Here is a 14,764-nt window from a genome sequence, read left to right as displayed (position 1 = left end):
AGATGTTAGCCTCTTGTGCAAATACCATCCAAGGTCCTCCAAGACATTCGAGGACCTTGGATGGTACTTGTTGCGTCAAGAAATCGTCGAGCGGTCCTGCGAGTGCCGTCACCTGCAAGTGGACCAAAGGGGTCAATCAGAGAGAACCGGTGTGGTCCCGGCCTAGGGCTCTCCGATGCCAAAGTTAGATCTCCTAGCGCAAATAGATGAATAGTGATTATTCAGTATGAGTTTAGATGTCCCCTATGGGGTTGTGTACCTTTGCCTTTTATAGTAGCATATGGCGGTGTGGAGAGTCCCCGTTTGATTGACGATTGTGCCGTTGAGTGGATAGAGGCCCTGGGTAACGGGGCTCTATCCTGATTGGCCATCTCCCCGCGGGAGGGAGTGTCCTGGTGGTATCAGGATCCTTGGTGGATAGATATCCGCGTGTGGTGATAACGTCCTTGGTGCTTGAATCCGTCTGGATGACGTGACCTTTAAGGGTCTAGAGTCCTGGTAGTGACATGAGTCTTAGCGATACGATCGGGGTCGTAGATGGGTGGCCCCCACCTCAGGTGCCCATGAGGCCGCGCCTGGGTGAGGCCGCGCCCCTGGTGAGGAGGCCGCGCCTGGTGAGGCTGTGAGGAGGCCGCGCCTGGGTGAGGCCGCACCCCTGGTGAGGAGGCCGCGCCTGGGTGAGGCCGCGCCTAGGTGAGGCCGTGAGGAGGCCGCGCCTGGGTGAGGTCGTGCCTGGGTGAGGCTGTGAGGAGGCTGCGTCCTGGTGAGGAGGCCGCGCCCCGGATGTGTGGCCGCGCCCGAGTAGTGGCCGCCCCCGAATGGTGCTGGGACTCCGGTTCGTTCCCCTTGGCTATGGGGCGGGTCGTCTATGACACGTGGCGGTCGTTGATTGGCCCTGTGAATATTGGATGTATTAGTACTTGTACAAGGATACAATCCGGTCTTATTTTTAACAGCGGCTTTCCTTTTCCACGTGCCCTAATGAGCTTATTGTTTTTGTCAATTATTTATCTTTAATTAGAATGTAGAATAATAATGAAAACTAGATCTTCGTTGTTCCTTCACCCACTATGGAAGAAATTTTTTTTCTAACTTTATAGTAGTAGTTTGAAATTCCTTTTAGGACCTGGCTCTTGTCTAGCCATGGTGTGAGTTGGACAATCCAACCCACTAGACGACTGTAAAATCACGGGTGGGGTGATCATTTCACATGAAGGACCCAGGTGGGATCCACCTATGAAATGACCACCTCACCCTTGATTTTACTGTCATTTAGCGGGGTTGAATGGTCTAACTTCCGCCCCACTTGGACATAATCTTTTTCCTTCCTTTTATGTCCTTCACATGGAAACTAAGTGTTTTTTAAGATGAAAAATGCTAGGGACATGTCACATGGATTCCATGTTGATAAGCTGAATTCAAATTCAAAGGAACTCGTCTTTTTTTTATTTTTTTCATGAATACCAAGGACCTCATCTACCAACCATTTAATTGGCATGGAATCTACGTGGCATCATGTGAGTTGAGAGCAATACGATGGCCGTTCAACACTTGGTTCTCACTTTACCCTCCAGTTGCAAGTTCCCTTGAAATTCAAAGTACACGTCTCCTCTCCAGTGAATGGCGAGAGAAAATTAGTGGTCTGGGGTGCCGCCCGCAATCCTCGGGTGGGCCCATTACAACCACCTGTCCGCATGCAATCCTCGGGTGGGCCCATTGCAGCCCGTAGACGATAACGATTCCTGTTTCTTCTCCGGAGAATGTGGAAGCTCGTTGACTCTAACCCAGAGGAGTTCAGTTACTCTTTGCAAATTCCAACTCTCAAAAAGTGTCAGAAAGTGAACGTTGCACGTTACCTCCCAGATCCCATTTGTAAATTACAACTCCCCAAACAATGTCAGAATTTCAACGTTGGACGTTACCTTTAGTTTCTTCCTTCGTTGCTGGATGGTGGAAGACTGCAACTCTGGTTAGTGACCTGAACTAAATAATACCACTACTAGAAGAGTCTTCTTGATCAATACGTACAAAACAATTGATGCTGCTTATTGCTTAAAGATTTATTTTTTTATCGAACAACCGCCAACAAATATGGTTTGAAGAGAAGCTTACACTTTTTAACTTGAAAGCTCCTTACAAACGTACTGTTTCAAGAATTAGATCTTAATTTCCGTCTCTCCCAAGATTTTTAATTTTAGAAACCCTTCGACAAATCAAGTTCTTCTCTTACAAGCCAGAGAAGCTAGGGACTGTGGTTGATTCATGATTGACAAATCAAGTTCTTCTCTCACTTGCATGGTCATTGGCAGAAGTGACTCACTGCTGTATGATTTAATTCACTTCTACCCTCTGCTGCAGTCTGCAGATAATGTGTTCGATCGAATGACCCAGTTAATGATAGGAAAGAATTTGAGATCCTAAATTAAATTCTACTTAAAATTCATTCTCCAAGACTAAGACTACCTAAAATTCATAAAATTGCAAAGGAACTCAGATATTTAAAATGCTTACCCAAGAAGAAAATGTTGGAAGTCCCAAACGGAAAAAAAAAAAGTTGCACAGAACCAGAATTTTTCATAACTTTACCAAACAGAACTCTCTTTTTTTCTTGGAGGATCTACATCAAATTAAATTACTATTGTGTTTGTGGTTACAAAGCGAAGAAAATTTCACATCTCACACTCGAACCAATACAGAACTAAACAATATAAAGTAAAAAAACATCTGAAAAAAATATTCAGATTATATTTACAAGAAAAAGGTAAATATTCAGATTTTATATGGAAGAAAGCAACAGCAGCTACATCGCATAAAAAACAAGCAGAGTAGTCCACTGTGTGTGAGAGACAAAGAGAAGTCTGGTCACATGACGGAACAGGCGTTGGGGTTTTCGTCGCTGAAGGCGGAGGAGTATTTCTGCTCCAGAGAGCTGGCACGTGCAAGATTGAAGGACTCTGGGTCCACAAGAACGTTGCGCACGTACCCAGGTGGGGCCTTCTTATCGTACGCACCTGGAGCGTATGGATGGGCCACCATTTCGTATGGTATGTAAGGCCAGAACTCCGCCTTCTTTCCCGTCCGGTGCTGAACCCTGTGCAACACCTTCTTTGGATCCACGTACCCAATCACCGTCAGCTTGTTCTTCTTCGGATCCACATCCACTTGCGTCACTCCCTTCATCCCTTCCACTGATTTCTTCACTTTCTTTTCACACCCTTCACAGTCAATCCTCACCTTTATCTCCACCGTCTGTCATAAACCACAGTAGTTTTAATTAAAACAACCAAGATATAGAGAGCAAAGAAGAATAAGAAGAAAGGAGAGTAGAAGCTAATTAATTAAGTAGTTTATTATACCTGCAATTGCTTGTTCTTCTTGAGCTTCCTACTACTACTCCTGTGGGAGAAATCAAAGAGTTCAGAGATATGATCCAGAGCACCCATTTCAGTCGATCGATCTTTCTTCGCTTACTAAAAAGATGGAAGTTTGAGATTTGAGAAAAAAAGTTGAAAAAGGCAGATGAAGTTGTGGATCTGAGGAACTCGATCACACTCCCATATTTATGTATCGCGGAGCTCTATCGCCCCTAAGTAATGGAATAGGCCACTAGCTTCATCATAATTTGACGCGTGTTACTCGGGACACGAGTTCCCTTACGATATCGACACGTGTGATCTCGGTAGCCGTGGGATATTTTGTGGAAGGTAAGTTAGTTATATCTGCCTTTTTTCAGATTTGCATCTTTTATCTTATTATTATTAGCCTGGTTCTTAGGATTTATATCTAACAGCTAGATCTCCTTCTGCCACGTGTCTTTATTAGTACATATTTTACTTAAGGTCATTGGTCAAAGGAGAGCCGTAGCAGACTCTAGTAAGTGAGAGAGAGAGAGAGAGAGAGAGGGCAGGGCCCAGTGCATAAGAGAAGGGAAGTGTTCAAATTAGACCAGTCCAAATACCAAACCCATCACCGAACAAAAGAAACAGAGGGAGAAACTGGGTCCGATTTGATATTATGGTCATGACTCGGACAAAGAAAGGAATATTCCAGAAACAATCACTGTGTAGCTACCGATTGGACCTTGGGAGCTGAGTTCGGGCTAGATTGTACCAGATCAAATGGGACCCGATCCAGTCATGGCCATAATAGTATAGTGAACCTTGGGAGCTGAGTTGTACCAGATTCTAGCAGGAATATTACAAGCAGACTACAATAGTATAGTTGTGTACCCGATTCCACCCCTGCCAAGTTCTTCCCCTCAAATCCATCAACTTCTTGCTTGGGAGACCTGCTTTTAGCTCTTCAAATTTTCATTCTAGAACTTGTAATGTAGTTAGTGTAGAGTTCAACAGCAGAAGCTAAAGCACTACTCAAGAAACTCTCCCTCTCTTAAATTTTATTTTCTTCTGTTCACTACTGTTCCTCCTCCAAGTCAATCTGAGTTCTAGATCAGGAAAACCATGACGATCAAGTGGACAAGAAAGAGGTGTTTAATGAAACAGGAAGGATTATGTTACATGCATGACACCGCAAAGCAGATATAATAGGGAGGACATAGTTATGGGTGTATTGCTAACAAAGACTATCTAACTTAAGGGTGTCAAAACCAAACTGAAACCATTTACTAAAACAGGATCGAACTGTTTAAATAAAAATCGACCATTAACCGTTTAGTTAAATAATTTAAAGCAAATCAAACAGTTTAAAATCGATTAATATCTACATAGTAAATTATCCATTCATGGTCAAAATAAACAATAAACAACTACAATTTTTTTTATTTTTTTTTTGGGAATTGGAAGCTTTATATATATATATATATTTTGTATAGAGGGGGGATCGAACCGAAGAAGGGATAAGGTAGCAACCCCGAGATCTCCTACTGAGCATGGGCATGAAGCGTACCACGACTCACCAACTGAGCTAGCAGTTGTTGGTAACAACTACTACAATTTTATATTTATTAAAAACATATAAACAACTATAATTTTATAATCATTGAAAGAGAAAAAAATCCGTTAAAATAAAAAAGTACAAAAAAACTATAAAGTCGTTTAATAAACACTTCAGGTTTCATTTTTAAATTGTTAAACTAAACGGTTTGATTTCGGTTTCTATGTATCCATAGGCATTCTAAAACAAATTAAACTGAACCATTTAATCAAAACTGGACTGTTTAACGACCTTTGTCCTACCCATTAATACGCTTGTTGATGTTATGATTTGACCAGTCTTAAGCGATTAAAAACATTACAACAACGACCAGAACCAGACCTAGATCAAGTCACACCCTTAGTTATAAACTGTACATACCCTTAGGCCTAAGGGTGTCCAAATAGATATGCAATCAAATTTCGAAACCAACCATTTACGATCAAACTAAACCGCAACATAGAAAGGGATGAATGTCCATGAAGAAGGAATTAACAAAAAGGTGATGTCATGCCGTATGGGTGAGTTTTTTTGTTGGCTTTTATTTTTCTTAATTTCATTGTTTTTAAGGACAATGACGATTATGGGGTATGAGATAAAATATGTTATTCAGATTATGGGCTCCTGGAGACAAGTTGTAAGAGTGAGAAGAGTGTTGGGCTGCATGCCCGAATATGCACGGGCACGCAACCCAACACACAGATGAAGTTTTGGGCTGCGGATCGGTACGTTGTAGGAACCCCATCGAGTGAGAAATGGGTGATTTTTAATAGCTAATAATAAATTAAAGTAATTACTGATAGGATTTAGTTGATCATCAATACGAGCTCCAGCGATTCATCAGTGTCATTCATGAATTAGGTTAATTAATTGATACCTAAATCAAATGCTACTTAAAATTCATGAATTCCATAGGAACCGAAATATTTAATATGTTTTCCCAAGAAGAAAATGTTGGAATTTCCAGAGAAAGAAAAAAATTCCCACAGAACCAAACGGAAACAAAGAGTATTTGGATTTACAGAAAAAAACAAATAACACTTCTTTTTTCATAGGGAAAACTTTACATAGATTACCCCCTTTTTTTCTGAGAGTACATTACTATTTGTGATTGTCTTTACGAAGAGACGAAATTTCACAGCTCACAGAACAACCAATTTGTAAAGAACAAAGGAAAAAAACAAAATCAGATTTTATGTACAAGTATGAGAAGGAAGGAAAGCAGCTACAACGCCCCAAACAGAAAAACAAGCAGAAGCTGCTAGCAGGCGACTGTGAGAGAGAGAGAAAGAAAAAAGTTTGTGTGTGTCACATGACGGAACAGGCGTTGGGGTTATCGTCGCTGAAGGCGGAGACGTATTTCTCCTCGACAGAGCTGGCACGTGCCAACTTGGAGGACTCCGGTTCCACAAGAACATTCTTCACGTATCCAGGTGGGGCCTTTTTATCGTACGCACCTGGAGCATATGGGTGGGCCACCATTTCGTATGGGACGTAAGGCCAGAACTCCGCCTTCTTTCCCGTCCGATGCTGTACCCGATGCAATACCTTCTTTGGATCTACGTATCCAATCACCGTCAGCTTATTCTTTTTCGGATGCACATCTACTTGTGTCACTCCCTTCATCCCTTTCACTGATTTCTTCACTCTCCTCTCACATCCTTCACAGTCTATTATCACCTTTATCTCCACCGTCTGTTACACAACAGAATAGTTCTCTTTTAATTAAAAACCAACTTATAGAGACCAAAAAAAAAGAAAAAAAAAGTAGAGTAGCTAATCAATTACATTAGTTTACCTGCAATTGCTTGTTCTTCTTGAACTTCTTGCTACTACCACTCCTGTGAGAGAAATCAAAGATTTCGGAGATTTGATCCAAAGCACCCATTTCGATCGATCTTTCTTTCTTTCTTCGATTACTAAAGATGGAAATTTGAGGTTTGAAAAAAACTTGAAAACGAAGAAAGGGTTGTGGATCAGTGGAACTCACACTTCCCATATTTATTTATCGCGGAGCTCAAACGCATACGGCCGAATGCCGCCCAAGGTAACGGATAAGCTTTTGTCTTCATTATAGATTTATAGTTTGACGCGTGTTACATGGGACACGCGTCCCCTTACGATATGGACACGTTGAGGTCGTGGGTTGCGGTGGGATATTTCGTAGAAGGTAACTTTCTTCTATCTCTCCCTCTCCCGCCCTTTTTTAAGAAATCTTTATCTTTGTCTTAATTTGCTCTACTGAGTACTGTACTGACGAGGTTTAGTGTAACAGCGAACAAGACTCAAGAGTCAACAGTCAAGGGAATAGGGGTCGGTTCCAAAGTTTTATTTGTGACAGGGGCTCCAGACTGCCACGTGTCTTATTAGATTTTTTTTAATTTTTCTCTGGGTTTTATTTTTTTCTTTATCGTGTCGTCCCACAGGCCGGAGCAGACTCAGTGAGAAAGGCCAGGGCAGATGTGTTCCTACTTCACATTAGATCCAAAGTCCAAACTCATCACGAACAAAGGAAACAGGGAGAAACTGGGTCCGATATGATGATTCAGATAAATAAAAAAGAATATCAAAACTAGAAATTTGAATAGATCCTGATACGTCATAGGACCGGCACCCAATAGGGTTTCAACACGTTGAACCCCACGTGAGTGAGGACGGGGCATTCCCGTGATGATCATTGGTCTCACTGTGGACGAGGTAAGGTGGACTGACCTGGAGCAGGTAGCGATCCAATCTTGACAGGGGCCGACCATCGAGGACGAGGCGAGGAACACCCGATCTGGAGTAGATAGCAACTCTATGAAGGGCCGACCTCGCCTTGGCGCTAAATCCAGATAGGGCAATAGAATCATACCCCGAAAATAGCACTGGATGGCCATAACGGCCCTAAATCAACGCACCAATCTAGCCTAACATGGCTTGATGGGCTAAAAAGCTTATCCCCAGCCCTGAAAAAACTTTAAACTACCTAAACTCGTGCCGGGAACACTCCTTTTCCTATTAAGTCATGTCACCGCCTGCAAGACTCTCCCAATTACCTATAAATAACTGGGTAATCTCCTTCCATGATCATTTGATTTTGAATCACTATCACCTATTGTTAGAGAGTTCTGACTTAGGCATCGGAGTAATCAAACCGGCTCAGCCCAGTCCTCTATTGCAGAAACAACAAGCTCCAACCCCCTCCCTGTTCTTGACGCAACAGATCCGAATCTGAAAACTTTGACTACAAGATTCGATTGGACTGTGGAGCCCGAGTTGGAGAGCATAGCATCTCTCGATGAGAGGTCGGCCAACACATTTCTTGGCCGCACCTCTGCTGTTTCAGAGCAGTGTTGTGCGTATGGGGTGTCATTGGACAGGTTTATTAATAATAGGAAAACATATCCTTACCTGATAGCATGGATTCTGCGTGTACACATGGGAGCACGTGAAAGTACCAACCTGCCCCCCATAAAATAAAAAATTGCATCAATACTTACCATCCCCATCGGCCCATCCCCCATGACATCAAAATTGATTTTGTGTTGATGTCTCTACATGCGGTTCTCATTGACCCCATGCCAGTGCAGACTCTACATGACTAGACAGCAATCTCTTGCTCTCATTTAATTTTTTTTTGACACTATAGTATTGGGGACCAGAATTTTCCCTCCCGTTAATAGGCAGATATATAGATGTTAATGTTATGATCTGGCCTGTCTTAAGCAATCTAAAACATTAGAACCAAGACCAGAAGAACCAGATCAAGGCCAATTTACATCCTCAGTTATAGCTTTATAGGGAAAAAAATTTGCTGCAACATATTCCTGCTACGCCCATTTGCAAGTTCAAATTTGAAATAATTCCTTTTTTCCTTCGGGTTCATAAATATGCCTGTTTTCATATTTTCCAAATTATCCAGTGGAATTTCAAGTTAGCGTATATGATTGGTGCAGAAAGAACCTGGCTGCAACCGGGGCAGCCAAATTTTGTCCTAGCTTTACTTACCTCAACCTTTCTCCTCCATTTGCAAGTTCCCTTTTTTAAGGTACCTAGTTCCTCTTCAATGACTGGCGAGAGAAACTAAGAGAGGGGGCAGCAAGGGATCCCAGCAAGGGGGAGAAGAGCCGCAATCCTCGGACGGGCACTGTTTCTTCTCCGGAGAATGGGGAGGCTCCATGATCCTTACCCATATCTAATTGGAAGTTACAACTCCCAATAAATGTCAGAATGTCAATGTTCAATGAATTGCAGAGGAACTGAATTATGTTCAATGTTTTCCCAAGAAAAATATGTTAGTAATTAAAAACAAAAAACAAAAATCAATAAATCCAGATTTAAAGAAAAAACAAACAATCCTTCACTAATTTTTTTAAAAATATCTTTACATCAGAGACCTCTCAGCTCTCTCTCGAACTAATATGGGAAGAATCATATTTTATGTACACAGAGAAGAAAGGAAGGGGATCCAACAGCAGCTACAACTAGAGAGCAAGCAACCACGAAAGAGAGAGAGAGAGAGAGAGAGAAGCATGTGGGCTGTGTGTCACATGACGGAACAGGCGTTGGGGTTATCGTCGCTGAAGGCAGAAGCGTATTTCTGCTCCAGAGAACTGGCACGTGCAAGATGGGAGGACTCTGGGTCCACAAGAACGTTGCGCACGTACCCAGGTGGGGCCTTCTTATCGTACGCACCTGGAGCGTATGGATGGGCCACCATTTCGTATGGGATGTAAGGCCAGAACTCCGCCTTCTTCCCGGTCCGGTGCTGAACCCTGTGCAACACCTTCTTTGGATCCACGTACCCAATCACCGTCAGCTTGTTCTGCTTCGGATCCACATCCACTTGCGTCACTCCCTTCATCCCTTCTACTGATTTCTTCACTTTCTTTTCACACCCTTCACAGTCTATCCTCACCTTTATCTCCACCGTCTGTTATGAAACCAGAGTTTGTTAAGTTATACACCAAAGTAGGAGAAAGAATGAAGAAGAAGAAAGGAGAATAGCTAATTTAGTTGTTTACCTGCAACTGCTTGTTCTTCTTGAGCTTCTTACTATTACTCCTGTGAGAGAAATCAAAGATTTCAGAGATATGATCCAGAGCACCCATTTCGATCTTTCTTTCTTTGCTTAATAAAGATGGAAGTTTGAGTTTGAGAAGGAAATTTTCTTTTTTTTTTTTGGAAAACGGAGATGGTATTGTGGATGAGTGAAACTCACACTCCCCCTATTTATGTATCGCGGAGCTCAAGCGTTTAGTGTCTGCCCAATGAGACTGTGGTAGGACCCTGCCTTCACGATTAGTTGACGCGTGTAACTAGGGGACACGCGTCCCCCTTATGATTTCGACACGTTGTGGCCGGTTGGGGTGGGACATTTCGTAGAAGGTAAGGTAATGTTAGTTATATCTTCTTCTTTTGTTTTTATCAGATATCGGCCCTTGTACTGACTACTGCACTGTAGTGACTGGGTTTAGTGTGTCAACTAGCAAGAGTCAAGAGTGTATATGATTGTCGGTTCCTAAGATTTATATGTGGTAGCGGCTATCGTTCTGCCACATGTCTTATTAGAGTTTTCTCTCCTTTACGGTGGGAGGGACGAGAAAAGTCGAGAAAAAGGGCCAACGCAGAAGTGTTCACATTAGATCAGTCCAAAATCCAAACCCAACACCGAACGAACTAAAGAAAAAGGATGAAACTGGGTCCGATAGGATGGTCAGGAGTCTGGACTCGGATAAAGTAAAGAAAAGGAATATTCCACAACAATAATCACTGTGGGCAAACTTAACTTGGGAAGGAAGGAAGGAAATTAGGGATTGTGACGGCAACGGCGGTGGCGGTGGCGGTGGTGGTGGTGGTGGGGGTTGAGGGTGGGGTTGGGGGTGGTAGTGGGGAGTGCGACTGCCAAATGCCAACATTTTATGAAACGTGTTCGATGAGATGTCGGTCAGCTATGACAAAAACTAACATTGCAAATGTGATGGAGAGGACTAGAAATCGAGACCAAGGCCCCAGACCTCCTAAAACGAAACAGCAAATATCAAATTGTCACAACTCATTATATCAAACTGTCCAACTCATTTTTCCTCTGTCGTGCGTATATGGAAAAGGTTTGGTTTTAAAACTCGGAATTCGGTCAGAGAGGATTCCGATTCGAATCACATCTGAATAGGTTCAGCAATCTGTGATCTAAGCTATTTATCGTGTAAATTGAATCGCGGAAGGAATTATGAAATGCCCCAATTTAAGTTGGATTACAAAGAAAATGATTATGAATTGGGTGATTTGGATCCTATTCTGATTCAAAGAAGCAATGTTTAGGATCAGTGAAAATCGAAATCGGTGTCGGTTGATTCACCAATCCGATTCCGGGTTTTTAAAACCATGTATATGGACGTACATATGTTCAGCACTCTTTGTAGTCTTCTTCGAAAATGGTGCAATAGAATATCGAACCATTCCAGGCAGGGGATGTCAAATTATTGGTTCAATATAATTTTGATGCCTTTTTAAAAATATATATATATATATACATTGAATTACATCAATGAGAAGTCAGTACAAGGCGATATCTGAAAAATTATCAACGTAGATGAGCAAATACCAAGGAGAAATTTTATCCTCTCCTGTTACTGCACGATGCAGTACTACGCCGTACGGTGCTGCAGAGGCCATGTGACACAGTGGGCCCCATATGGTGCACAAGGCCTCTACAGCTGCCGCACGATGCATTACTGCACCGTGCAGTAATAGAAGAGGATAACAATTCATACCAAGGACCAGTCCCTTTTGAAGGAAACTTAAAAGGGTAGTCCAAAGTCGTTCCTCCAGTCCTGTGAGTAGCAGTATTGAAACTAGCTCTTTTCTGCTTTCCAAATAAGTTATTTGCCTTGCAAAAATAAATGATAATTTTTTCAGGAAAACCTTTCCAAATTGGCATAACAATCAACAAATACAACTGCAAAGAGAAAGAGCTAAATCGTAATTTTTGACATTAGGGGATAACATTAAACCAAAAAAAAAACATGACACAAAATATAATAAATCTAACAACAACAACCAAATATTTAAGAGCATTAATCAAAATGTAAATTAAAAAGTTACCAAACAAAAGAATCACTATAGAGTCAAAAAGTTTAAACAACAATCCTTAAGCACAGCATTGAGGGCTTTCAACAACAATCATTGAGCAGAACTTAGATGCAGGGCTGTTTCCTCTTCTTCCTAAGAAAGACATCTGTTAGAACTGTCTTTGACTGTAAGGAAGCTTTTAGAAGTGCCAGACCCTACATTCTCATATATAACCAATGGAAAAAGAATGACAAAAGATGTTGTCAATATCTTTCTTTATAAACATAATAATAATAATAATAATAATAAGGGTAAATTACATGTCACCCTCAGATTTTCAAACGAAACTCCATAACAAATTAATCTCTATCGTTAGTTTTATACTGTTAAGTGATGATGTCAACCAATTAAAATAAATTTAAATCCCTAAACTACCCTTGACCAATGTTGAAGATGAACATAGGGGAGTATTGTAAATTTAATTCTAATGTTTTAGTACAAGGGTAAAATAACTAGCAACAGACTAACACAGGGTATGATTTGAGTTTTTAAAAAAACCAGGGTATGATCTGAGTTTCGTTTGAAAACTAAGGGGTGATGTGTAATTTATCCTAATAATAATTAATATGAAGAGAGATAATAGAAGAAGTTGTTACTTATCTCTTTCATTCCCAAATCAACTACCTTCTCTTCAAGATGATCTATTTCCCTGATACTGAACTTCTTTAGTAGAGTAATACTAGAAATGGTGGACATGGGAGTCACAGACAAATCATCCATTATCATATAAGTAACCGGTCCTCTCACAATGCCTCCTCCTCCATCTCTGCTTGTACCAACATAACTCATCCGACTTGACATATGATGTTGACATTGAGGACAGAGAGTTCTTTTGTTATTGCTTATATGGTTATGATTGTTGCTGCACCTGTAATAGCTAGGAGGAGGAGGAGGACGAGGTATGGGTTGAAAGGATAAATGGAGAGGAAGTCGGGAAACAGAAGTAGGAAGTTTAGGTTTCATGGCTAAAAGGGGAGGAAGTTGGGACACAGAAGTAAGATGTTTAGGTTCCAGAAGGGAGGCTTTGGTTTTGTTTGGTTCTATGTAGGCTACACTTATGTTTTCTACACTATTATAAAGATTGCCCAAAGAGCCCACCATACTGTCCTTGGTGAGGAGCTTGACAACAGTTCCTAAAGGGAAGGTCAAAATGTTGAAGAGGAAGTCGACAAACTCCTTGCCTGCCTCTGCAAATATGACCTTAATTCTGGGTTTTCTTGTCAACTAAAAGCTTCACACTGGGTTTTGAAGCTGCCATGGTTACTACCCCCTTTGAAGAGCCCAAGTGTTTGGACTTCTCGTCTTTCTTGGACTTAAGGAGGGAAGGAGTCCATATATGGGCTTTATATAAATGATGAGTAAACCCAAGGAATTAATGAAGAAACTCTTTGTAACCCAATTGTTGATTTTATATTTTAATAATGATGAGTAAACCCAAGGGGTTTTTAGGTTCTCTTAACTGATTCTCCATGGAAAATTGATTACAGAACAAAATAGAGAAGGATTGAGGAAATCAAGAACACATTAGACTGGGCATGGGAATTGCGATGGCCTAGAACAATGTACAGTTATCGATCCCTTAGTTCAAATTGCAATCATATTTACCTCGTTAATCTAAAAGAGTTTCAAGGTATTAAGTAACTATTAGGCCTAATACTTTCTACACTATTAATTATTGAAGAACTTAGTTTCCATTCATTTCATATAGGGATCTGTTTTTTTTTCTTTAACCCAGATGTTATCTAGGACCCGGCCTGGCGGCTAAAATTTTATTAATGATCAAATCAGCTATGAAGAAAAGAATACACAGGGGGGACTTTCCCTCCTTACACCAGCTTGAAAAGATCTATTACTCTCTCGCACTCGAGAGGGGAGCTTAATTACCACCCTATACAAACCCAAAAGAAAAAACAGCATTGTTTTGCACAATCGAGAAACCAGCTACCTCCTTCCGAATAATCTGCTTAAGATCAGGAGGAGGATTAGCAAAATAATTAAATAGCGTGTTGGACGCCGAAGCACAAGCATAATTTGCTAACCAGTCTGCTGCTCTATTACCCTCTCTAAAGGAGAAGGAAATCATCGGGCAAACATCTTGAACAAAGAGCAAAATTCCGCAGAACCAGTACCATCCCTTCCAAACATTGCACTCCTTCTTGGAAATACAGTGCTCCACCAAGGCCGAATCCAAATTAACGTGGAATTCCGAAAATCTCATTTCAGCGCAAAGCTTTAGACCATCCCTTAAGGCTATAAATTCCGCGATGGAATTAGTACAATCACCATAAAAGTTTGCAAAGGCTGCCAAAACATGACCATTCTCATCTCTTATAATTCCTCCTCCTCCACCCAGTCCGGGGTTCCCTTTACACGCCCCATCAACATTAAGTTTTACAGTATTGAAAGGGGGGCACCAAAAAATAGCAATAGGAGGCTTTCACCGAACAGGAGAAGGGAAAATATTAAAGATTTGAAGAACAAGTTTTTCTTTAAATGAAAGGGGTTTTTTAAAAGAGTCATAGTAAGGGATGTCCTTCACCCAATTTTTAATCACCTCCGCAATGAAATTAGCTGAGCAAGTTCTCCCCCCATGTTTCCTGTTATTTCTCTCTTTCCACAATTCCCAAATGATGAGAAAGGGAATCAGTTTAGTAATCACCCCACATAAACCCTTTCCCTTAGTATGCTCATGCCAGAATAAAATACGACTTCTTATGTC

The 14,764-nt window shown here is 41.2% G+C and overlaps 2 protein-coding genes across 3 annotated transcripts; both read right to left on the bottom strand.

The window, feature by feature from the left end:
* Window positions 1-2,847: 2,847 nt before the first annotated feature.
* On the bottom strand, window positions 2,848-3,509 carry LOC122658074 (heavy metal-associated isoprenylated plant protein 27-like). Its single transcript, XM_043852957.1, has 2 exons — window positions 3,357-3,509; window positions 2,848-3,249 (listed from the first exon to the last, which is right to left on the bottom strand). Exons 1-2 carry the CDS (start codon window positions 3,441-3,443, stop codon window positions 2,863-2,865), a joined length of 474 nt encoding a protein of 157 aa, XP_043708892.1. The 5' UTR covers window positions 3,444-3,509; the 3' UTR covers window positions 2,848-2,862.
* Window positions 3,510-6,222: 2,713 nt separating this feature from the next.
* LOC122658073 (heavy metal-associated isoprenylated plant protein 27-like) lies at window positions 6,223-10,070 on the bottom strand. Of its 2 annotated transcripts, none has more exons than XM_043852955.1 (2): window positions 6,731-6,825; window positions 6,223-6,627 (listed from the first exon to the last, which is right to left on the bottom strand). In XM_043852955.1, the coding sequence occupies exons 1-2, from the start codon at window positions 6,818-6,820 to the stop codon at window positions 6,241-6,243; spliced, it is 477 nt and encodes a 158-aa protein (XP_043708890.1). In that variant the 5' UTR covers window positions 6,821-6,825; the 3' UTR covers window positions 6,223-6,240. The 2 variants fall into 2 exon arrangements, with proteins under 2 accessions (XP_043708890.1, XP_043708891.1); XM_043852956.1 differs by lacking the exons at window positions 6,223-6,627; window positions 6,731-6,825 and adding exons at window positions 9,420-9,847; window positions 9,939-10,070.
* Window positions 10,071-14,764: the final 4,694 nt, after the last annotated feature.

The sequence above is a fragment of the Telopea speciosissima genome, chromosome 4, assembly GCF_018873765.1.
Source record: "Telopea speciosissima isolate NSW1024214 ecotype Mountain lineage chromosome 4, Tspe_v1, whole genome shotgun sequence".
Classification (NCBI taxonomy): Eukaryota; Viridiplantae; Streptophyta; class Magnoliopsida; order Proteales; family Proteaceae; genus Telopea; species Telopea speciosissima.
This window is presented reverse-complemented; position numbering and strand designations above follow the sequence as displayed.